The 25,893-nt window shown below is 43.8% G+C and overlaps 1 protein-coding gene across 7 annotated transcripts in view; it reads left to right on the forward strand.

Moving 5' to 3' along the window:
• Nucleotides 1-25,893, forward strand: part of CACNA1G (calcium voltage-gated channel subunit alpha1 G) — a 248,541-nt gene that overhangs the window by 49,077 nt on the left and 173,571 nt on the right. For all 7 annotated transcript variants that reach the window (XM_087710029.1, XM_087710023.1, XM_087710026.1 and 4 more), the window contains exon 8: nucleotides 5,210-5,571. In XM_087710029.1, the coding sequence (XP_087566155.1) occupies nucleotides 5,210-5,571 (362 nt within the window). The remainder of the gene's footprint in view (nucleotides 1-5,209; nucleotides 5,572-25,893) is intronic.

Genomic DNA, 25,893 nt, shown 5'->3' on the forward strand with positions numbered 1-25,893 from the left:
GCTGAGTCTGAGTAAAAAGGCGCGAAAGCAATAGATATCATGTATAATTCAATCCCCTCCTCTTGGCACCCCATTTCATAGTCCAATAATAATTCACCCAACCGTCAGGTGGGAGATGTCTTCAAAAAGCATCATCAGGTTGGAATGCTGGACAGTTGGCCTTGGCGGGAAACTCCCTTCTTCCACATGTGCAGATAGATGGTCAGGACAGCTCCTAATAACGATCCTCCAGTACATAATGATTCCCCTCCCAAATACCATGCCCCCCTCCCTGTTTCAATGGCAGCCGAAAAGCAGCAGCGAATCAGAGGCTGACATCCGGCCCTCCTCCAGAAAAGAACAGTCACACCTGCAGAAACGAAAGAACACAGACAAACAAACGAACAACATGACGTAGAAGAGAGAAAGGGGAAGGGGGAAATTAGCAGTCCACATAGAAATCAGGGTTTGTCAGGGTAAGTAGAGTAGAACTTGCGGTGCAGATGAGGAGCTCGAACATGGGACTTGTCAACCCATTCAGTGTGTGATGGGGGAAAATGTTTCCAAGCTACAAGATACTGAATACGGTTCCTCTGTTTATGAGAGTCCAAAATTTCCAGGACTTCAAATTGCTGCTTATTAAAAGTGGGGCGGGCGGAGGCAGAAGAGGAGTCCTCAACAGAGAAGTATGTTACAGTTTCAGGAGATTAACATGAAAAACAGGATAAATCCAGTTGAGATGCTTTGGCAATTGGAGACCGACGGAAACAGGGTTGATGATCTTGACAATTGGAAATGGGCCAACATATTTTGGGCCCAATTTCTTTGACTTTTGAGTTGTTTGAAGAAACTTAGTGGATAAATAAACCCGATCACCAACCTTATAGTCATGACGTTTAGACCTCTTCCTATCTGCCTGTTTCCAGCTTCCAGCGCCCGGTGCGTCAAAGGCCACATCTCCCGAAGTCGATCACTCCACTCAGAGAGTGAGGACACTTGTGGTTTCTCACAAGGAGTCTCCGGGATGGGCACAAAATCTTGCCCATAAACAACACGGAAAGGGGCAAAGCCCGTGCTACTGTGCACGGAATTGTTGTATGCCACTTCAGCATGAGGCAACAATTCCACCCAATCATCCTGCTGGTAGTTGATGAAACAATGAAGATATTGCTCCAGCACAGAATTAATCCTCTTGCAGGCCCCATTAGTCTGAGGATGGTGGGAGGAGCTTAAGCCCTGGGCGGAGCCAATCAGTTTCAGGAATTCTTTCCAAAATAGCGAGGTGAACTGGACATCCCTATCTGAAATGATGCGGTCCGGCACCCCATGCAAACGATAGATATGCGAGATGAACATCTTAGCCAGAGATTTGGCGGATGGGATCTTGGAGCAAGGAATGAAATGAGCTTGCTTGGAGAATAAGTCAGTAACAACCCAGATTACTGTATTTCCTTGACTCTCCGGAAGTTCAACGATGAAATCCATAGAGATCTCTTTCCACGGGACTTCTGGGTGGGCTACCGCCTGGAGCAACCCTTGGGGTTTTCCCAGAGGGTGTTTTGCAGAAGCACAAATGGGACAACTAGCCACATAAGACTCAATGTCTTTTTTCAATGAAGGCCACCAAAATTGTCTCTTAACGAGATCCAAGGTTTTCATGAACCCAAAGTGTCTGGCCATGCGAGAGTCATGAGCCCGTTGGAGGACAGTGGTTCTAATGGATGTAGGGACATATAATTTTGCACCAATCCAAGCCAATCCATCTTTCATGGTGCATTCATTCATATGTTGCTGAAATCATTCATCCTTTGTAAGGGCCCCCTTTAGTTCAGAGATAAAGTCTTGTGTGTCCTCTAACTTAGAGGTTGTCTGACTCCTGGTGACAACAGGAGCAGCCAGACTCCTTGTGGGAATGACAGGTTGGACAACACTGAGCTTTGAACTGTTGTACTGCAGGAGCCTAGACAAAGCATCAGCCATAAAATTCTTCCCTCCCAGAATGTATTTCAAAGTAAAATTGAACCTATTGAAATGTTGTGCCCAGCGCATCTGTTTGGGAGACAGTTTCCTGGGGGTTTTCAACACCTCCAAGTTTTTGTGGTCAGTCCACACCTCAAAAGGGTGTTTAGCGCCCTCTAGAAAATGATGCCAGGTTGTCAAAGCCCAACGAACAGCAAAAGCTTCTTTTTCCCAAATAGCCCAGTGTCTCTCAGTGTCAGTCAGCTTGCGAGAGGTGTAAGCGCAGGGTTGTAATTTTCTTTGTGCATTTGCTTGAAGCAGTACTGCCCCCACTGCCACATCACTGGCATCAGCCTGGACCACAAAAGGTGCATCCATGTCTGGGTGTTTCAGGACCGGTTCCTCTGCAAACAGGCATTTCAACTTCTCGAAAGCAGCCTGACACTCCATAGTCCAGTTCAAATGCATATAAATTTATTAAATTAAAAATTACTAAATTACTTATAATGCAACGTGAGCAACGTGAGCAACCAGAGTCTAAAAGAGCCAGAATTTTCTCTTTTGTGTCAGAAGCTCAACTGGGATAAGCATGGGCCCCGAGCGGGAACTTACCCAGCGGTCTGCGTCCTCATAGTCACTGTCGTCAGATGAACTGGGACTTCTGCTCCCTCCTTCCTCCGGCTCGAAGCGTCAAGAAATCTCCTCCCCCCTCAAAACAGGTTCTCTTTTCTTGCTAGGAGGCTTCTCGGGCTTTTTCTCCAGGAGGGAGGAGCAGTGTGGGTCATCTTGACTCGGCAATTCATAGCACGGTGCCCCTCCTTCCCACAGCGGAAGCAGACGGAAGGCTTGGGCTTGCCTGTGAATCCTCCCCTTCCCCCTTTTTGCACCTTTGGGAGGGGAGATTTGGTGGGGGGAGGGGAATCCTCAGCTTCTCCCTCTTCCTTGTAACGGAGTCTAGCCAAATCAACCTCAACATCTGCAGCAGCCTCGTACCAAGGTTCTAAGCGGCGGGGAAGTCTCCTGTTTACATATTACTGGTAAACGTCTTTGTTCAAACCATCCGTGAAATGATCTAATAAGGCCTCTTCAGACTATCCTCTCATATAAGCTGACAATTCTTGGAATTCCTGTACATATTCAGGCACAGTCTTTTTCCCCTGTCTGAGCGTCGTAAATTTAATTCTAGCCCGGCGCTCGGTGAGAGGGTCATCAAAGCGTCTTCTCATGGCTGCCATAAAACCATCAAAATTCCTCAGGAGAGGGGAGTCACTATTATGTAATCCGACCATCCATTCAGCTGCTTTCTTCTCTAGAGCCATTAACACTATTCTTACTTTAGCTTCATCAGAATCCAGGTCAGGCCCATATATTTGCATATAATTCCAAACCTGAATTATAAACAACCCCAATCCACTGGGTTCTCCATCATATTTTACGCTTAAGGGTGGGACCTTAGCCATCTGACGTTGCCTGCCCCCCCACCCCCCGCTCTCGGAATGTCTCTAGCTGCAGGGGGAGAGGCCAGTGCTAGGTCTTCTTGTGCACATTCCCCTTCACACACACCCCAGTCTCCCTTAAGCTATGCAGCGGGTATCTTCTCTCTAGTTCTTCCGCCGGTCCTCTTTCCACACCATGCTCTTGAGCCCGGCGTTCGTCCCATGCCTCTTCAAGGAGTTTCATGGCTTGGGACATCTTGTAGTCTTCCTCCTTAGATCCACACCAGTCAGCAGCTGGTTTCCTGGGCCTCCTCCTCGTGACTCCAGTTAGTGGTTCATCAGGTTCCTCTTTCTGTCCCACTCCCCAAGTCCACCTGGGTTGAACAGTAGGTTCCTCCACTTTCAGTTCGGCCAGCATTTCCGGTAATGATGGAGCTGCTGTTGCTCCCAAATCTTCCTCCTGGTCACTGCCGTGTAAAGACATTTTTTTTCTTCTTTGAGGGCACCCCCATTGGAAGGTGTTCGCTCTGGGTTGGGTGCGAGGTGAGACTCAGCTTATTGTCGGGTGCTCCTTTGTTTAATAATCAAGAAAGAAACCATTCAACTCCATGTTTTAGAATTAAGTGTACTTTTACTAATTACAAACGATGAGTAGCAAAGCAAAGCTGAGTCTGAGTAAAAAGGCGTGAAAGCAATAGATATCATGTATAATTCAATCCCCTCCTCTTGGCACCCCATTTCATAGTCCAATAATAATTCACCCAACCGTCAGGTGGGAGATGTCTTCAAAAAGCATCATCAGGCTGGAATACTGGACAGTTGCCCTTGGCGGGAAACTCCCTTCTTCCACATGCGCAGATAGAGGGTCAGGACAGCTCCTAATAACAATCCTCCAGTACATAATGATTCCCCTCCCAAATACCATGCCCCCGCTCCCCGTTTCAATGGCAGCTGAAAAGCAGCAGCGAAGCAGAGGCTGACAGATTGGTTTTCTTTTGAAACTTGGCTCAAGGCCCATGAATCAATAAGAACATCTTTTGGAAAGCTGACACTGGGTCCTCATTTTACCCACCTCGGAAGGATGGAAGGATGAGTCAACAACTGTTAAATGAATGTGGCTTCCCCGTTGACTTTGCTTGACAAACGTTCGCAAAAGGGGAATCACATAACACCCATCATAAATATAAGTCAGTTGCCAAGCATCTGAATTCTGATCAGATAACCATGGGGATGCTGCAGCGGTCGTAAGTGTGAAAAACAGTCACAAGTCACTTTTTTCAGTACTATTGTAACTTTGAACAATTACTAAAGAAACTGTTGCAAGTCAAACACTACCTGTACTGTTTTGGTCTCAAAAATATAGCACATATTCTGAAGAAAAGTAAACGTTGATGGTTAATTACATTGAGCCCATGTAGAGTCACCTTCCCATATCTGATAGTCTTTGGATTAGGCCATTGTTTCTCAGCCACAGCAACTTTGGATGTGGGGACTCCTATTCTCATGCTGGCTAAGGAATTCTGGGGGTTAGGGTGCCCACAGTTGCTGAAATTGCAAAGCCTCATATTAGGATTCAGCTACCATAAATTATCAAGAGAAAAATGTGAACCAAAGTAATATTTCCCCATTCTTATCACATGTAGTAAGTCAAGGACTGCCTGTACTGGTTGAAGTCAGCAGTAAAAGGAAAGGACCTAAAATTCTTAGGATTTTCTACAACCCCCCCACCAAAGGGCATATCTGGGTTTGGCACTATCACATTGTTCAGCTGCTCCAAAATGGGACCTCTAAGAAGCCTGATAAATGAATATTTATTGATTGATTTCTCATTTTAGATCCCTGTCAAAGTTCCTGCAAGATTTCCAACAAAGGGGGCAAACCTGATAATATTTGCAGCCCAGAAAGTTGTCCCTATTGCACAAAAACTTTGGCTAACAATCCAGAGCAGAAGGATCATGAGGCAGGAGACTCCGATAGCGATGTGGTATATGAATTCACCCAGGATGCTCACTACAGTGACCAGCGAGACCCTAAGCACCAGAAAGCTCGGGGAAGAAAAACACGAAAATTTCTAGCCTTCTGGAAGGTGGTTTGCGAGACGTTTCGGAAGATTGTGGATAGCAAATACTTTGGCCGTGGCATCATGATTGCTATCTTGATCAATACTCTCAGCATGGGCATTGAATATCACGAGCAGGTAAGCAGAACCTTATCTCTATTTTAGTCCTTTCGGATCGATTTTCCCTACAGCCAAAGAGCCCAAGAGTCGGACTTGTTAAACTCCATCTTGCTTCTGCTCTTAGCCCCTGGAGTGAAAATCCATGCCTTTCAGCATCGATTAATGTTGACCCTTTGCTTTGTGCTTTGCACTGTATAGCTAGGTTAATTCTGCTTGTTATTAGATGAAACTGCAACGCATTTTAAAGGCAGCAACAGTGGCAGTTGCTCTGTGAAACACTTCTTAGTGTTTTTTGACGGATTGGGTGAGCCGCATCTTGAGCAGGAAACTTATTCATTGGTTTGAAAATGAGTAAAGTACAAAAGCTTGACACTTCATAGTTAACAAGGGGGGTTAGTTGATTGTTGGTAAATTGGCTAGAAGTTGGCAGATTGGTTGGAGTTTGGAGGTTGGCTGGCTCTATTGGATCATGACAACAATGTTGAACAGCAGAAACTTGGGGCGGAGGGGGAGAACCCAGTGGAACAGGGAACTACCCAGCCCTCCTGTTATTCTCAGCTACAATAGATGTCTTTTCCCACTGCCAAATGTTGTCAGGATGGCTTTAGGGGTGTGGGAAAGGGGTGGGAGGCATTCTTAATCCACCCCAGGCAGCAAAAAGAGATTGCTTTAATGGCTAATATCTTAAAATAACACAGTTGTAATCAATTGGTGGTTGAAGGCATCAGCCTTTGAGGTGAGAATGAGAATTGCTAATGGCTACACCTTTCTGTACTTTGCAGTAATGGTGAGAGTTCCATGAACTGATCAGTGCTGCAGAAATTATGTGAAATAATGTGGTGTTTGTTTCTGATAACTACTTTACACATAAGTATTTATGTTAAATCATTTGGTAGTTCTTAATAGCTATTTTATAAATCAAATAAGATGAAATCGGTAGCTGTAGGCAAACTGTACAATGAAATAATTGCCGTACATGCATGCTTTTTGCCAAAGCTAATATCATCCTTTTCTCACAATTGGGATCTTGTTGTCACCTTTTACATAGAAATGCTGGCTGCTCAGACTAGCCCTATTACGGATGTAGGATCTGTACCTAGAGTATGTTTTTAAAAGAGTGAATGGGATTAAAAGAACATCACAGCAGGTCCCCGTGTTTAGCTGCCCTTGACAGAACACTTAGATCTGGCTAGGACTGGATGGGAGAACACCAGAAAATCCCAGGACTGTAATATGGATTGAAAAATTGGGAGGGGAGATCTTAGAAGAAGGCTCTGGTCAGTTAATTCTCGATAAGATGAGATAACTTGGCATCACGTTTCAATTCTCGGGACCTATATCATTTCACCTCCTGATGATGAGTCAGTTAAATCAAATCTGACCTTCCCTTCTCTTCCCTTCCCTCCCCCGCCTCTCCTCCCTCCCCTCCCCTTCAAATGTCAAATGTATTGTTTAGATTAGAACCTGCCAATAATTATATTATATTTTGAGAGGCTAATGCAAAAGTGCATGTTCCTATTGGTCCCAGTATAGAAAATATACCAAGGTCTATAAGATGGCTAGAGGTATCACCAAAATGGTAGCCTCTTCCTATAGAACTCCTCTGAGTATGCATTCCATCTGCTCAAACAAGTCAGACACAAGTTATAAAGAGGTTTCAATCATAGAACTGATTAAGGAACAACATGTTAATCAGAATGGCCATCTGTCCCCATACCATGATACGTGCTGATGTCCTCGCTTGACATGCTAAGAAGCATCTTCTGATCTAGGGCTGCCAAGTACTGTACCCTGTTCACTGTTCACAGGAACAACTTGATGAGTCCCCAGATTCCTATGATTTTGTGAGGGAAGAACCTAAAGCAGATTTCAGTGAAAAGTAAGCAATCAGCATTATACTTAATGCTGAGGTTCAGACAATTCTAACTTGTAAAGGAATAAGACTGATTGGGTTAGATATTGGTTGCAAATATGGTCATTTGCCTTTAGAAAGTAAGGCGTACATTTAAACTAAACCTAACCTAAGCAAGCAAGACTGTCAGTTTAATGTAGAGATTAAGACATCAGGCTAGAAATTGGGAGACTGTGAATTCTAATCCTGCCTTAGACAAAATCCAGCTGGGTGACTTTGAGCCAGTTATTCTCTCTCAGCCCTAGGAAGAAGCAGGCAATGGCAACTCACTTCTGAAATCTTGCAGAGGAAACTGTAGGGACTTATCCAGACAGTCACGGTCAGTCCACCCCAACTCAAAAGCTCCCTCCACCAAAGCAAACAAAAATGTATGTAGATATGTTTTGAAGGTATCTGATTGGAAGATCAATCTGGAGGTGGGTCTAACTCTGTGATGGCGAACCTATGGCACGCATGCCGGAAGTGGCACACAGAGCCATCTCTTCGGGCATGCCAGCCATTGTTCATTGCTTTTCTGGGTTCCAGCGCACATATGCGTGTTGGCCAGCTGGTCTTCGCGCACATGGGAGCACAGGAAACCAGAAGAGCAGCTCCCTGACCAGTGGTGGGTTTCAAAAATTGTTCAAACCTACTCTGTGGGTGTGGCCTCCTTTGTGGGAGTGGCTTGCCACCCATGTGACCGGATGGGAGTGGCTTGCCGTCCATGTGACTGGATATGAAGATGCCGACGACACTTGTCAGAACCACCTTAAATTACCTCATACACAGCACTGGCGTGCATAAGAATATGACGTAAACTTGTTTTTTAAAAGGCATCTTTGGTTTGCGTTAAAACAACTTCAACACACGCAATGTTCTGATTGCACCACATTTTACGGTTCTACCGAATAGGTGCGAACTGGTAGGAACCCACCTCTGTCCCTGACGCATATGCATGTGCCAGGAAGCTAAGCTTCCGATTTCCAGCGTGTGCATTCATGCCTGCCAGCTGCTCTTCACATATACATGCATGTCAGAAACTGGAAGACCAGGTGACCAGCGCGAATGCACACACCAGAAACCAGAAGCTCAGCTTCCCAGTGTGCGCGTAGTGGAACTGCTCTTCTGGTTTCCGGCATTCTCACGCACATGCACACTCCCGTTTCGGCACTTGGTGCCGAAAAGGTTCTCCAACAGTGGTCTAACTTTTTTGGAGTTAATCATTTTTTTCCACTCAAAATCTCTCTTCTATCTATCTTCTGTGGGAAATAGAAGAGCTGTTTGAGGAAGGGGAGATTAAATAGGAAAAAGGCTAGTTGTGAAAAGATTATGCATTTTGCCACATGCTCTTCATAGCCAATCTTCCACTCAAATTCACATTTTGTTGGTACTGTGTTCTCTCCATTAAAATATGACTATTGGAGCTTCTGCTTTTTAAATCACTCCCTGCTGTATAATTTTCAGATAATTTTCCAGCTGTAAATCTCTGAGCACCTCTCTTGGAACAAGAAACACTGAAAATGTCTAGACTATTTTGCACTGAACATAAAGTATATTTCTGGCTGCCTTCTCCAACCTGGTGCCCATCAGATATATTGGATGACACCACCTAGCACAAAGTAGAGCAGTTTAGGAAAGGCTGATGTATGGGATCATTGTTGCTGCTTCTACCTTGGCTTTCTTTCTTTTTGCTGTTGAACACAAATCCTTTTCTTTTTCTTTTTAATTCAGCCCTTGGCAGCAGAATAGCAGCTGCAAATTCAATTTTGCAGCTGTTAATGCAGGTGACAATGTCATCCCAGTGTATTAATATAACAGCGGCTATACATTATGGGATCAAGTCCATTTGTATGCTTGATGTGTCTCTTCAAGCCAATGCGCTTCTGGAATCTAAACTCAAGACTGACCAGTTTTTGTTGTTTGTTATGACCTTAAATAGAATGATGCTATTCAACTGATCCCAGTAGGATCTGTGGCATGTTGTTTGACCTCCATTATGTTTCTCTTACTCAAAATATGCCTCCCAAAGAAGAATGAACCTGGTGTTTTTGAAATTCAATACAGTTCTAAGAAAAACACTAAGCAGTTCCCCTTTTTTTGAGAAATGATGGTACTTGAATTAAAGTTCACTTTTGACACCTTTGACCATTTGAGGTGTCAATGTCATTTCTGCATACAGCATGCTAGATTTAAGATGTGCAGTTCCTTTGACTGCCCTTCCAATTATCCATCCTTCCTTGTTAAAAAGCCTTTATAGGGAAGGATATAACAAGGAGAGAATATAGCAACCAATCTCTTTTTCTTAGACTGATCAGAAAATGTATGTACACATCAGTGGTAGGATTCAAAAAGTTTTACTACCACTTCTGTGGGCATGGCTTGGTGGGCATGGCGTGGCTTGGTGAGTGTGGCAGGGGAAGGTTACTGCAAAATCCCCATTTCCTTCCAATCAGCTGGGTCTTGGGAGGCAGAGAATAGATGGGAGGCGGGGCCAGTCAGAGATGATATTTACTAGTTCTCTGAACTACTCAAAATTTCTGCTACTGGTTCTCCAGAACTGGTCGGAACCTGCTGAATACCACCTCTGCTCCACATCCATAGGCTTATCAATATATACTTGGTTTCCTTGGGTCAAGAGTAGGCAGTGGGTTAGTCACTATGAATAATATTTGTAAACTTCATTTGCTCTGTGGTTTGTTTCTTCATGGATTCATGAAGTTTTTGCCACGTTACCCCACCCACAACTAGAAGAGTTTCTTCAGAGTAGGCTCTGAAGTGCAGCTGTTGTCCAGGAGGTACCTGCAGAGTTGTGAGGGAAGCCATGCAGAGCCACATGCAGCTACAGGCTCTGCCGACATCAGAGAGAGGAGGGGAGGGGCTGCGGCTGCAGCCCCAGCAGTGTTAGCAGTGGTGGTGGCGGCATTGACAGTGTGTAAGCATGGCCGAGCAGGTGTGGCACTGGTGACCGACAGCCTCCCCCCTGAATGGCAGCCCGAGGGCTAACAGTTTTGATTTTGAAGTAATATTTTAAGTATGCTTACTTCATGGGAAGAGTTTTTATTTTAGAAGATATTTCATTTACAAAGAGATATTTCCAGTTTGCTCATACAATATACAGTACTTTAGATGTGTTTTAAAGTATATTTTAGGATGAAAAGCACCAAAATATTCTGGAACTTTTAAAAGCTGGTAGATAATTCAATTTGGATCTGCCAGGTAACCAGATCAGCACTAGATAAAGATTTCAGATTGTAGCTCATCTTCTCATTTCTCAAACCAGTTTTCTTTTTGTCAACCAGTCCCACAGACGAGGCTAATTATTTTAAAATGTGAGATTATTACTTATGAGTCCTAGGATTCTATTAGGGAACAGGCAGGGATGCGTAAAAAGTCTAAAACTATTCACAGTCATAGTGAATAATATATGAATGGCAATACAAGGTGAGTGAGGTAGTCCAGGAGATGTTTTGGAAATATTCCAAGTCAAGGGAAATCTAGTGATTTTTGTACCTCAGACCGAATGTAATTGTGACAATAAAAATAGAACAATAAATTGAATGATAGACAAGTTTCCTGGCATTTTACAGTACCCCAAAATCATATTGAGATATCTCTATTGTTCTGGCTAATGGCTGGCCCAATCCTGATATTAATCTTTGTACCCTGAACATCTTGATAGCCAGACTAATTTTTTTTCCAACTTTCCTTCCTGAGAACAAAAAGGAGAATGTTGTACATTTATAAGAGACTCGTTATATCCTCATGACAACCAACCCATTAAATACTTTGGGAAATTTTGCCCATTATTTCTGAATATGTGTCACTAATGAGTCATTCTCATGAACATCATTGTTATAAAAAAATAAAATAAAATGAGGCAATCTCAGCACATTCGTTTTTTAGGAAGATCAGCTATTTCTTCAAAAGAAGAAGCTGTCATAATTATTTAAGGCATCGTATGAGCCCCTTAGCTTGCTTTCCATAATAATGAGCAATTGGAATTTTTGTTATTAATAGAACTCACTGGACTATTCTCCCTATTAATTCAGGTGTGATGCCTTTTGTAAAATAAAAAAAAATGGTGAGTTAATTTGCTGAGCAATTTCAAGAAACCTGTTAGCAGAAGAGATATAAATGCTAAAAACCAAGTATATTGAACCATCATGCCCAGGTCTTCTCTGTGAAGAGTAATGGGGTTCTCCCTTTCACACATCATCTCATAAAGAAAATCAGTCTCAATGCTCTCCCAATACTATCACTTTAGCCTGCAAAATGTTAAACTTCCCTGCTTCCCTCAGAGACAAAGGATCGTGGCTCCACCAATTATTTTGAGTAGAGGGCTTCTTAATGTGCTGAAAATCAATTGATCTGAAGACACAATTATCTCAACTACAGCTAAAATTGGCCTCTAAGAGCAGATGAAACATGAGAGAAGAGGAAGGGTTCCCATGTAGTAATGGAAAGAAATTGTAAAAGTGGCAAATAAACCAAGCTCTTCCAAATACATTTCAGCTAAACAAGCAAAGAAATAATTAGGGCTGTGATGCAGTGGCCTGCTGTGGGGTTCCTGTATAGATGGCCAAGGGGAATAAAAAGAACAGTGATCTGAATTTAGGAGGGGAGTTGGAAAATACAAACGTAGGATCTGAAGAAGGCCGTGGTGTGAGGTGTATCATTGGTTTAATTAAAAAACAAAGTAAATAAAGTCTGATTCATTGATAGCAATAGTAATAGAGACAGAAATAAAGATATTCATTCTGTAGCAACCTGAGCACTAGAAATGATTTTTAAAAATTTCTAGATATATCTTGAAGAAAGTGACTGTTTGCTACAGTTAGAAGCAAGTGCTGGAAGTTAAACCTCCGACGACTCTCGAAAAGAATGCAAATGACCAGCTATCTGCAAGGAATATAAATCCTTCCGTTCCCCACCATGCAGTCAGAGCTGAAGAAGCTTCTTGGATGAGAAGTCAAATGTCTTCAAAGAAGAACAAGGAAGTCCAGTTACCTCCTGAAAAAGCACCTTTGGGACAACCATGACCTGGATGATGACTGAGAATCTCAAAGACATATAGAAGTGAAGGTGGATTCACATTTTCTCATAAAGGAGCATTAGTACCACGCTGTTAATTATATCCAATCCACGCTGGTCCCAGACATGAAGTAGCCATAAATGAACAAGAGAGAACAACATTTGAAAGTGGCAGAAGCCTTCTGTAAGTGGATTGGCCTTTTCTGGTGGAAGCATTGTAAGACAGTTATTGAAAATCTAAAAGACAAAGAAATTCAGTAGGAGAATTAAAGGGGGTGGGGGAGACTATATAGAATGAATCAACTTCCCAAATGGTAGCTAATATGTATACTGTTTCTAAAGTTACAGGTGTAATCTTTCCAGCCCCTTTTTAAACTCATTTATGAATTTCAAAATTTAATCCTTGATGCATTGAAATGTAAAGGTCCTGAGCAAGGGACCATATGGAATTACAATGAAGTTGTGACTAAGTATAGTTAAAATCTAATAACCTTCCAGCAGACAGAAAATGCCAACACCTGTAGCCATAGCTTGTAAAGAAATTATGCTTACAAAATAAATTAGACACAAGAACATTAACAAGAGGATTCAAAAGAACATTTTATAGAGAAGAGCAGAATGTCCTTGTGGATAAAGTACTTCAAAGATGGGAAAGTTGATTATAATATCAGGATTTTTAGACTGTAGCAGGCCAGATACGAGAATTTACTGGGTCCTTTGATCTAATCACTTCCTCTGATTGGTTGCTTTATTTGGAGCTCACATTTAGCTGGAGACGGAAAGGTACTTTGTACCTAAGATGTAATGGGATAATTTATAAGGGAAAGCAGGAAATCGGGGGGGAAAAATCAGAAGTCCCAAAGTTTTATTCTTTCACTTGTTAAGCAAATGACAATGGCTCTGCCCTTTTTTTTTAAAAAAAATAGCTTTTTAAAATCACTGACTCTTTAGAAGGAATGGAAATTACATGGATATGGAGAGTTAACTCTTTCCAATTCACTTTAGAGGCTCATCTGGTTACTGTATTGCTATCCATGGTAGATGCATATTTCAAATAGAAATAACTACAATTCAATTATTGAAAGACATATTGGCTTGGGTTTCTGTGCTAAGTGCAATGGTGGTAGTATAAATATGGAATAAGGCAGTGCTGGGATCCATTTTTTTTTACTACTGGTTCTGAGGGTGTGGCTTGGTGGGCGTGGCAGGAGAAGGATCCTGCAAAATCCCCATTCCCTTCCGATCAGCTGGGACTCAGGAGGCAGAGAATAGATGGGGGTGGGGTCACTCAGAGGTGGTATTTACCGGTTCTCCGAACTATTCAAAATCTCCGCTACTGGTTCTCTAGAATTGGTCAGAACCTGCTGAATACCACCTCTGGAATAAAAAGAGATTACTACCTGATACAGCCTACCTCATGGAACTTAAATAGAGAATAGCTTAATGCACTTTAATGGATGTTGGAAGTTCAGAATGTTTTCCTTATATCTCTTGAGGATTATCTTGTCATTTTGTCTTCTATTAAAGCCTTGTTTGAGTTCAAGGAAGATGATAGAGTATAGACCAGACAATGTGCCTTTATTGATCCTGCGAGCCAACTCGGGCTACATTGAGGCAAACAAATTGTCTGATTTTCAGGTAAGAACCAGTGGAGTCAGCAGAGTGGTAGCTAAAAGCAAACGTGATAGCCAAATACCAGAAGTAGCTGGTATTTAATGGAAGTCAAGAAGTCAGTATATCTGTATAGATAAAGGTAAATGTTCCCCTCGCACATATGTGCTAGCTGTTCCCGACTCTAGGGGGCGGTGCTCATCTCTGTTACAAAGCTCAAGAGTCAGCGCTGTCCGAAGATGTCTCCGTAGTCATATGGCCAGCATGACTAAACACCAAAGGTACACAGAACGGTTCCTTCCCACCAAAGGTGGTTCCTATTTTTCTACTTGCATTTTTATATGCTTTCAAACTGCTAGGTTGTTAGAAGCTGGGACAGTGAAATGTCTACAAGAAAACAAACAAGCTCAGAGAACACCAAGGACCCACACATATGAACACTCTTCCTCCAATGATAATTGTAGTCCCTACTTTGTGCAATTCCACAAGTAAGCCAAGACTGAATTGTTTCAAGGAGTCTTTGGTCCTTTAGTAGTCCTGAATGGGAACATTCCTCCTCTATAATGCTGGGGTTTTAGGATTATGCTTTTTTTTGTGTGTGTGTATGGTTGTGCATCACCTAAAGTCCTCTGGTTGCTGTGGCACAGTGTATAAATTGTGAATAAATGAATAAGTTAACAAACCTGTATCAGGAGACCCAATTTTTAGTATGAAATTTTGTATGGATTTGAGAAAATTGGTTTTAATATAGGCCAATGTTCTTCTGCAAATCAATAAGTTAACAAACCTGGTATCGTTATTGCATCTTTCCTGTCTTCCAAAGCTGATGGTGGAGTTCATGTGAATTAGGTCAAATAGATAGATGAAGCTGATACAAGAGAGAGGGAACATAGAAACCTCACAACATTTAATTTGTTTGTTGTGTAAATAGAGATTATTCTTATTAAAGAGATCCTATTGGAGCCTAACAGAATTAAATCAGTGTTAATGTAGTAGCTATGGTAATGATTGCCCATGATGTTGGCTGACTTTCAAAACCCCACTTCCCATTTTGTTTTGGAAAATTAGTTTATGAATACCAATCTAATGAGGGCATGTCAGCAGCACGTTGCAAAAGCGGTTCATCCAGATTAATGACATTTGAAACTTAAGAGACATAAAGCATGCTTGTAACAGTGAAAGATCAGAGGGGATATCTGTATGGATGACACCAGATTAAGTGAGAGGACTTTTCCATTAAGGAAAACTTGGAATTCATCCTTTGGAAAGGAGAATACATATTCGTAACAAAGAATCTGTGATATCAGTAGATGTGATATTAATGGAATAAAGCCACCGCTATCAAAGATCCTGGAAAATGGTAATGAAAAATGTATATGTTATGTTACGGTGACATGTTTATCCAAAATATATTTTCTAACTTAGCCTTATCAAGCTTTAGTTGAAATGACTATCTTCACATTTAGTGGATGCAGAGGTGGGTACCTACTGGTTCAGACCAGTTTGGCCAAATAGGTAGTAACTTGGCAGGCCATGCCCGCAAACTAGATCTATCAGCGGCACCATAGGCACTACCATCTTGGTTTTTTTTACTACTGCGCATGCGTGCATAGCGCGTCCCTGAGTGAACCAGCAGTAACAGAAGCCAGAACTCACCCCTGGATGGATGTATATCTATAAAAACATACAAAGTGTTTGTACAGAATGATATGCCACAATTCTTGTTACAAATGTGTTAAGATGTATTGTCCTCTTTTCTGTTGTTTTCCTCCCACAGTAGGGAAGGCAATCTCTGGCATTTTGGACTATAATTTCCATCTGCCCCAAGGATCAGATATTATAAAAATTATAATTCGAATCATCTGATTGCTTCCTCCTAAAAGACCAACGAAGAACCATTTATGTAGCATAACTCCTGAAGCAAGCATTCCATCTTGACGGCTGTTTCACAAGTCATGGCTTCTTCTTGGCTTATGATCCTTGCTTGTAGTTTGTAATTTCTTTTGGCTCAGAGCCTTATATTTCCAGTTCCAATCGCCTGCAAAATAAAATATTGGACATATACCTGCTTTTCCAAATCCTCACTCTCATATTTCAGACATTGCATAAAATTAGTCTCCCTTGGCCTCATAACTACTTGTGTTGTTACTTCTCATAGATGAATTGGCAGTTTGAGAGGCTGGTGGTCTGATTCTCTCTTGCAAGCAATTTGTCCTGTCTTCTCTTCCCCGCTGTCTGTCATTTCACATTTTCTATTTTGTTCAACAGTTCCCTGTTGGTCTTTTCTAGATAGAAAAAGCACCACAAAACAGATCTTTAAAAGTCCATAATAACTGCACTTCATAGTTATCTTGATGACTGTAGACATTTCTTGCACTGAAATCAGTCAGCATTTAGAGTAGCTTTATATACATAAGAAGTTCTGTTTTACCAGAATTCACCCAGGAAGGGAAAAGGAAATTGGAAAGGGGGGGGGAAGAATCCTATTTCATCTCAGATATATTTACAACTAATGAGGAGATACGTCTAATATAGTTTAGATTAACTAGATCCAGATGGCATTAAAGATCAAATGACCAAATGGACATGTACCTTTTTGTTCAGCTTAAGTGATTTCCAGATCTAGGAAGAGGAAAAAGGAGTGGTGGGTGAGAGCTGGTGGTGCAGTTTTGTTATTTTACTGGGATATTATTTTCCCTGACATTGTGAGGAAGGCTCTTAAATCCCTGTTGCTGCTTTCAAGAGCTGCTGTGATGGAGAGTGGCACAGCCCTGGAGAGAGAGAACATGTCATCTGCCTTTTAGCAATGGAGATGCCTACAGTACTTGTGCATATTTATCAACTTATTGTGGCCACCCTTAAAAGCAAAACATCACAGGAACTGGACTGATTTTTACTCTCTTTCTGCAGCTTGAGAAGCACACAGATAAGCAGCTACCTGAGCTGATATGCTTAACCCGGGAAGACAATTAGATGCCATGGGCATAAATGAAACTTGAAACAAGATTGAAACATGACCCTGTAAAATACAACAGACTCATTCAAAAGAGAGGAGTGTGAAACTGTACCCCAAAAAAGGATGTGCCTGCACAAAAATTCATGAATTGGAAGATCTTTTGAGGGTGTTTGGCTAAGAATAAAGGAGAATGAAACAAAAATAACTGATAGGCGTTACTATAAACCACCAGGACAGGCAGAAGAGATAGATGAGGCTCATCAGTTTCAGAGGACCAAACTGTCAAAGAGACACACAATTGTAACATCAGAAGATTTTAGTATACTCTGATGGAAATGGAACTCACCCCACCTTCTCTTGCTGACAACTTCATTAGTCTGAACATAGAAGAAGCATTAGGATTGAGTGATGGGATGGGGGTTGTCCACTGTCCCAGACTTAATCCTTTCCAAGAGGGAATGCCTGGTTGAAGAAGCAAAAGTGACTGGAACCACAGGATGAAGTGACTGAGTTGTCCTTTCTGATGTCAAAGGGTAGAGTAGAGAAGAAGATCACATTTCTATATTGGTTTTTGGGAAGAAGTGGTAGTGGTGGTGGTGGGGTTGGATGAACTCAGATGGAAGGTAGAGCAGTTCTAATGGCTTAAAATCATGAAGGGAAAAACAAAAACTCTGGGAAGGATAGGAAATCCTTAAAAAAAAAAAGATTCTGAAGGCATGGAAACACTCATTGACATGGGGCAAAAAGTCAAGATGGAGAGGAAGACTGCAACATCAAAGCCCCTACCCCTTTATACACTGAGGATGTTGCATGCATATATAAAGAGGTGGGACTTTGTGTAATCCCGCCTGCCACCTTGACCTCTTGCCTCTGCTTCTCTGCTCTGCCACCAGACACCCCTATATAGGCACAACTGCAAACAATTCCTACTCAAAGTGAGAAGCATCTGAAGAGATCAATGTGGAAATGGACAGAAATTGCTTAGATATTGAAAAGAAAAGTAAGTGTGCCTATAAGCGATCAAATTAGGTGTGTATAACCAAAGAAGGGTACCAAACAATTGCCAGGATTTTTCAGGATTGCACCAGAAAGCTTAAAGCTCATGCTAAACCTGAGGCTTTCAAGAAATGCCCAAAAGAACAACCAAAGTCTTTTTAAAGAAACATCAGAAGCCAAAGCACAGCAGCTATAATTCTCTTGCAAAGGAAAAGGGGTGAATTGGTAATGACTGACGGGCAAAAAGACAGAAGCTCCTAAATCATATTTCTTTTGCAACCAGTGGTGGAAGGACTGAACAAGGAGAGAGTAAAAGAGCACATAGGTCGTTTAAATGAATTTATCTCCAGGACCAAATAAATTACACCCTAGACTATTGAAGGAGCCACCAGAGGTGATTGCGGAACCCAATAAGAACTTCTGGGGAAGCGGTGTGGTCTCAGAAGACTACAGGAGAGCAAATGTTGTCCCTGTCTTCAAAACGGAAAAGAGGATCTAGATGCTGTCTAGACTGGAAAAAGTCCTCAAGATTATTAAGTTGAATGGGGCAGCACTTCCCTATTCAAGATATTGAATTATGGAGTGACTTAGGGGGTGTTGAATTAGGAGGTGTTCTTAGACTCATAGCTCTTGCTTCAAAAGCAGGCAATTATGTACCAGGATAATCTTTGTACCAATTGTATCTGTTTCTAGATACTAGATCAGTCACTCATGCTTCTGAAACTTTACATATAACTTACTCAATGCACTCTATACAGAGCTGCCCTTTGGATTCCACATTGTAGATGCAACTGGTCTAGAATGCAGTGGTAACAGCAGTTATGGGCATGCCATAGTATGGCCATACAACATTTCTTTTTCATGATCTGTATTTGTGATCCAAATGTCAGGTGCAATAAATCTTTTATTTTATTGCATGCTAAAACTCTCTACATGAATCTGAACTATTAAAAGTCAAAGCAAATTGGCAGTAGAATTCAAAGTGGGCTGAACTTAGGTTTCTTGACCCTTCCCTTGGACTCAGCCTGGTCATCTCCAACAAATACTGGTGCTGGTTCTTACCCGTAAAGTCTTTTGTGCCTGGTTATCTGAGGGACCATCTGTCTTCCATTGTTTTTGCCCATTCTGTACAATCAACCAGAGTTGGCAGGCTTTTAGACCAGCGCAGAGACTCCTATGTAAAAGTGTGGTTTTACTTGCTAAATGTTATGATGAACAGTTAAAGAACTGGGTATGTTTAGCCTTCTGAAGAAAGATTGGTATGAGAACAGCCTCCAGGTATGCTAAAGGTTATCTTCTAAAGGAGGGAGAGGGTTGGTTCTTTGTGGCCCCAGAAGGCAGGACCAGGACCAGTGAGCTGGAAACTACAAGAAAGGTGGTATTAAGAATATTTTTTTTATAGTTAGAGCTCTCAAACAATGGATTAAGTTGCCTCATGTTCCCCTTCATTAGATAGCTTGAGGCTGGATATTCCACTCTCTGAAATGTTCTAGCAGATCTAGCATTGTTTGTTTGATATGTATCTCCAACCCTGGCAAATTAAGTGATGCCATGGACGTATTAACCCAGTGTCCAGAAGGTATGAGGGTCTGAATGGGGAACAACAGCTGAATTCTGGCAAGACTGAGTGGGTCTGGATTTTGGGGCCCACTGATTCCAGGACTAATCCATCCTTGGGGCTGGATGAAGTTATGCTGCCAAAGGAGACCCAGTGTGAAATCTGGAGATCCTCCTAAATTGCACAGTTGGCACTCATGGCTAAGAGGGCCTTCGCCCAGCTTCATCTTGTACACCTGTTCCTGGATCACTTTTGCACCTGTTCCTGGATCAGTAGGCCATGTTTGCAGTCATTTATGTCCTAATCACCTTCACACTGGACTATTGTAATGTGCTCTACATGGGACTGCCCTTGAAGAGTATCTGGATATTTCAGTTGTACAGAATGCAGTGCCTTGGGCAATGATGTGTGTTCCTGGAATGGTGCATGTTATACTTCTGCTCTGCGAGCTGCACTGGTTGACAGCTGATGTTCAAAATGGATGGGATGGAGGCATACAAGAAACCTGTGATAGGGACATTTACCTGTCTTGGCTATGGCTTTTTTTAAAAAAAAAGATGGTAAAAAAGTTAGCCAATTTTGCAAAGGAGAAAAATAGGCATATTTTAAAAATAAGCTGAAATGGCAGATGTACGAAGCACAGTCTTTATCGACACTAGCTGTTGTTAACACAACTCACTGGAAGTGAGTGACATGAGTGTAAGATTCTCTTTCCCTTTCCCATCTGCTCAAGAAGAAACTTGATGGCTCAGTTTAAATGTGGTTGCCTCCTTCGGGGACTTTAAGAGGAGATATCTAGAGCCTAGCTTGGAAATATTTTATTTCACAAAGAGCAGATTATTGTCAAAATACATCCTGTCATTTTTAGAGATTGTATTCTTAAAAAATGAAAGAAATCAGAGGGATCAGTACCAGAGAAAGAAAGAAAATGAAAGAAAAGGCTCTGCTGGAAAACATACCAAATGAATGAATAATTATGATTTTTTTTTTGAATGGTATCTATATACAACTAAAACTCTCATGTCTGTAACCTTTAACTTGGCAAAACGATGCATTATAGGGCAACAATTTTTGAGCCAAGGTACTTCAGATGGACTAATTTACAAAATGTGCCCGAAATCCAGGACCACCCATGGGATTAAAATTTGACAAATGGAGGTTCCTTCAGTGCTGCCACCCTGCCATGCCACCACCAGTCAGAAACTGGAGAGACCGTCTCCTTCTTCAACCACTGGAGGTGTCAGCTTCTGCCTTGCTACTGCTTCAGCTGTCATGAAACGGGGAGGGAAGGTTTGGTATTTGGGAGGGGTTATTTGATGTGCTGGAGGAATGTTCTAGTATTTACTGGATGGTTGGACTACGCATGCGTGGGTGCTTCCCGCCTGGACCAACGGCCCCGACATTCCATCTTCGTGATGCCTTTTGAAGTTATCTCACACCTGACACTTGAAGGACTTATGATTGGCCTGAGGCTATGATCCCAAGGGGTGGGGAATGGACTATTCTATATATCAATTGCTTTCGCGCCTAATTAAACAGACTTCGCTTCGCAACTGCTCGCTAACCATTTGTAATTAGTAAAAGTACTTTTGATTTCCAACACATGGAATCTCTTGGTCTTTCTTTCCTAATTATATAATGGAGGGATGCTGACAAGAAGCGAAGTCTCTCTAAAACCCTTTCCAGGAGACCCACGTCTACCGTGAAGGGAGGAAATGTCTTCACCGGTCAGAGAAGAAGAGGAGGCCGCTTGTGATGTGGATCCCAGCGAGGCCGGCCCTCCCGAACTTTCGCTTCACGAGGCCGGACCTCCCGACCTCTCGCTTCATGAAGATTTGTTTCAACTGCAGATATCAAGCCAGCCTGACCCCCCCCCCCCACGATGGTCCACTTCGGTAGGACAAAGAGAGGAAGGGGCAAGCTGAGATGCAGGGGTTACCCAAAGGCAACCCCGACAAAGACCGCTGGAGACGGGAGCCGTAAGAAAACCCCAGAGGAGAGATTTGCCTGATTATGGGGAACAAAGGTACTTTGGGGAAAGAGGTGGGGAAGATGAGGAAGATTGGAGGGGCTGGGAGCGAGAGTACCCACACGCTGCTTCACCCCCCCCCTCGGCCTGCTTCACCCCCTGCGGCTGGAGGTTTTGCCGGACCGGGGGCCCCACCTCCCCGAAGGCACAGAATGGCCAAAATCCCTCCCCTGCCTGTGAGATACAATGGAGATTCTGCCAGCCTGGCCTCTTTTATTATGCAAGTTTTCAATTACATGGAGATTTATGGCCGTGATTTTGAGACGGACACTATGAGAGTGAGGATGATTCTCCTATCCTTGGACGGTGAAGCGGCTACCTGGTCAACTGCATTGCATATGTCTGCTTCCCCCCTCCTGAGGAATTTCAATCGGTTTATGGAGGCTTTCAGACGGCGCTTTGATGACCCCTTGACTGAGAAGCGAAGCAAATTGAAATTTATAACCCTCGAGCAGGACGATAGGCCTGTAGCCCAATATATCCAGGACTTTCAGCGCCTGTCCAAATACATGAGAGGGTGGGGCGAGGACGCCCTTTTGGACAAATTTGCTTTGGGCTTAGATGAAGACATTTATCAGCAGTGTGTCAACCGAAATCTGCCCAGACGTTTGACCACTTGGTTTGAACACGCAGCTGACGCTGAACTCGACTTAAACAGGCTTCGTTGTGCCAAAGAGGAAAGAAAGAAAAATAAGGAGAAAGCTGCAAAAAGCACCCCCCCTCCAGGCCGCAAAGCCCAGTTCAGAGGGAGGGGTGAGGGGAGAGGGCCCCCCTCAGTGAACTCCAGACCCGTAACATGCTTCCGTTGCGGGAAATTAGGGCATCGCGCCCCCGAGTGCTGTGCTAAATTGCCTATCACCGCCCAACCCCCACCCAAGCAAGAGGAGAAGTCTGGCAGAGCCTCCGACAAAAGGAAGAAAGAAGCTGCCTTCGCTGTGTACTCCAGGCCCCCCCTTTTCGGCCAGGCTTTGGAGGGAGACGCAGACGCAGACGCCCACTCCTCCTCTTCTGAGGACTCCGATGACGAAACATCGCCTCACTGGGTGAGTTCAAACAAAGGGCCCCTGCTAATCCCCATAGAGTTAAAGGTTCCCCGTGAGGGGCAACCAGCAACCTTTCACGCCTTGCTCGATTCGGGTTGCTCCCGATCCATGATCAACCCGGCTATGGTGGAAAAATTGGGTCTCAAATTACGTACTTTGAAAACCCCCATTGTGTTTTGCCAGATAGATGGATCCATTGCGGGGGGGGGCGCCATTTTTTTACGGAGCCCTTGGAGATGAAGATGGGTTCCCACACTGAACTAATTTCTTTTGTCGTTGCGCCTGGCTTGGACAGGCCACTGATTTTAGGCCTCCCTTGGCTCCGGAAGTGGAACCCTCACATAAATTGGCGAACAGGCCGCTTGCGCATTCGCACAAAGGAGCCTCCGGAGGGGGAGGGCACTCCTGGCCAAACTATGACTCACACTCCTGAAGTGGCCGCTAGAGGGCAGGAGAGGATTGATGGAGAGGAAAAAATTCCTAAAGAGTATTGGGACCTTAAGGAGGTTTTCAGCGAAAAATCTTCCGACAAACTGCCACCCCACAGGCCTACTGACTGCTCCATTGACATCTTACCCGGGGTTAAGCTACCAAAACCCCAAATTTATTCCATGTCACCCAGGGAGATGGAGGAAATGCGGACTTTCATTGATAAAAATTTGGAACGTGGATTCATTGAACCTGCTCGCCCCAAAGTGGCTGCCCCTGTGCTTTTCCGTGAAAAGAAAGATGGCTCTCTGAGATTATGTGTGAATTTTAAAAGCTTGAACGCGATATCAGCTCAGAATGTCTACCCACTTCCGTTGATGAAGGACATGTTGGCCCAGCTGGGGAAGGGCCGCATTTTTACTAAACTGGACCTCAGGGAGGCTTATTATAGGGTCCGCATAAAGGAGGGAGACGAATGGAAGACTGCTTTCAACTGCCCTCTTGGTTGCTTCCAGTTCCGGGTCATGCCTTTTGGCCTGCAGGGGGCCCCTGCAGTCTTCATGCAATTAATCAATGAGATCTTGCATGACCATCTCTACAAAGGAGTTATCGTATATTTGGACGATATCCTTATCTATACTCGCACTTATGACCAACACGTCACTCTTGTGCGCACTGTTTTGAAAAAACTCCGTGCCGCTGATCTTTATGCCAAATTGTCTAAGTGTGAATTTCACCAAACTAAAATTGACTACCTTGGATATCGCATCTCTCCTGCCGGCATTGAGATGGACCCTGAGAAGGTGAGGGCAGTCACTGAATGGGACGCGCCCAAAACTCGTAAACAGTTACAAAATTTTTTGGGTTTTGCTAATTTCTACCGTCAGTTCATTCCTTCTTTTGCTAAAATTGCGCTTCCTATAACTAATTTGCTCAAATCCAAGGGGGAGCCGAAACCTAAGCCTAACAAGCCTCTGGACTGGACCATGGAATGCCAGGCAGCTTTCTAAAAGCTTAAACGTCTGTTTGCCGCTGAGCCGGTGCTAAAGCATCCTGACCTGGACAGGCCTTTCGTCGTCCAGGCTGACGCCAGCGACGTCGCCATTGAGGCCATCTTGCTGCAAGCCAACGACCAAGGTAACCTACAGCCTTGCGCGTACACCTCCCGGAAGCTCACAGACACAGAGAGACGTTGGGCAGTTTGGGAGAAAGAGGCTTTCGCGGTCCGTTGGGCCCTGACCACGTGGCGCCATTTCCTGGAGGGCGCTAAGCACCCGTTTGAGGTGTGGACTGACCACAAGAATTTGGAAGCTTTGAGAACGCCTCGCCGTCTCTCCCCCAAACAAATGCGGTGGGCCCAATATTTCAACCGTTTCAATTTCACACTTAAATATATCCCGGGTGGGAAGAATTTCATGGCAGATGCCTTGTCCAGACTGCCTCAATATAATTGCTCTAAACTGAGCATCGTCCAACCGCTCCTAGCGGCTCCAGTGGTCACGCACCAACAGGCCCGCGGCAAAGAGGATGTGCCTCAAGATCTTCTTTCTGACCTCAAGCTAGCGCTTCCTCATGACGACTGGTTCCTGAACCATCGGGACGAGTGCACTATGAGGGATGATCTGCCGTGGATCGGCGCCAAATTGTACATCCCCGCCTCCCTACGCCTGGTGGTCCTTCGTTGCACGCATGACTCCAGATTGGCGGGTCATTTTGGATTCGTGAAAACTTTGCATCTAGTGAAGAGGCAATTCTGGTGGCCCTCTTTAAAGAAGGACATTGAACTTTATGTGGCCAGTTGCCCAGTTTGTGCGACCGCTAAACGGCCACCAGGGAAACCACAAGGGCTGCTCCAGTCTGTCGCTCGCCCGGTTGCCCCTTGGAAGGAGATTTCTATGGATTTTATTGTTGAGCTCCCCGAAAGCCAGGGGCACACTGTCATATGGGTTGTCACGGACTTGTTTTCCAAGCAAGTTCATTTCGTGCCTTGCCACAAAATTCCTTCCGCTAAGGCGCTGGCTAAACTCTTCATTTCCCACATTTACCGCTTGCATGGAGTGCCCGATCGCATCATCTCCGATCGTGGTGTCCAATTCACATCTGTTTTCTGGAAAGAATTTCTCAAACGTATTGGCTCCGCCCAGGGCCTTAGCTCCGCCTACCATCCTCAGACTAATGGCGGCTGTGAACGGACTAATTCTGTTCTTGAACAATATTTACGTTGTTTCATCAATTATCAACAGGATGATTGGGTAGACTTGTTACCACATGCTGAGGTGGCCTACAACAACTCTGTCCATTCCAGCACGGGTTTCACCCCTTTCCGGGTCGTTTATGGTCAAGATTTTGTTCCTATCCCTGAATTGCCTCAGGACCAGCCGCAAGTTCCGTCAGTCGCGGACTGGAGTGAGCGTCTCAGTCGTGTTTGGCCATTGACCCTCTCCACTTTGGACGCTGTGCATCGGGCCCATAAGAAACAGGCGGATAAGAAACGCTCTCAGCCGTATGAATACCGGACTGGTGATTTGGTTTATTTGTCGACAAAGTTCCTGCACACAACGCAGAGGTCAAAGAAGTTGGGGCCCAAATATGTGAAGCCGTTCCCCATAGTGAAGGTCATCAATCCTGTCTCTGTTCGTTTGCAATTGCCCAAACACCTCAACCGGGTCCACCCGGTGTTCCACATTAACCTCATAAAACCTGTTCGTGTTTCCCACTTGCGTCCCCCTGATGACCCTCCGCCTGCTCCTTTGCTCGTCGATGGGGAACATCACTTTGAAGTTCATGAAATTCTTG

Source organism: Thamnophis sirtalis, unplaced genomic scaffold (assembly GCF_051295495.1).
Source record: "Thamnophis sirtalis isolate CommonGarterSnake01/CBP01778 unplaced genomic scaffold, rThaSir2_p1.2 scaffold_3, whole genome shotgun sequence".
NCBI lineage: Eukaryota > Metazoa > Chordata > Lepidosauria > Squamata > Natricidae > Thamnophis > Thamnophis sirtalis.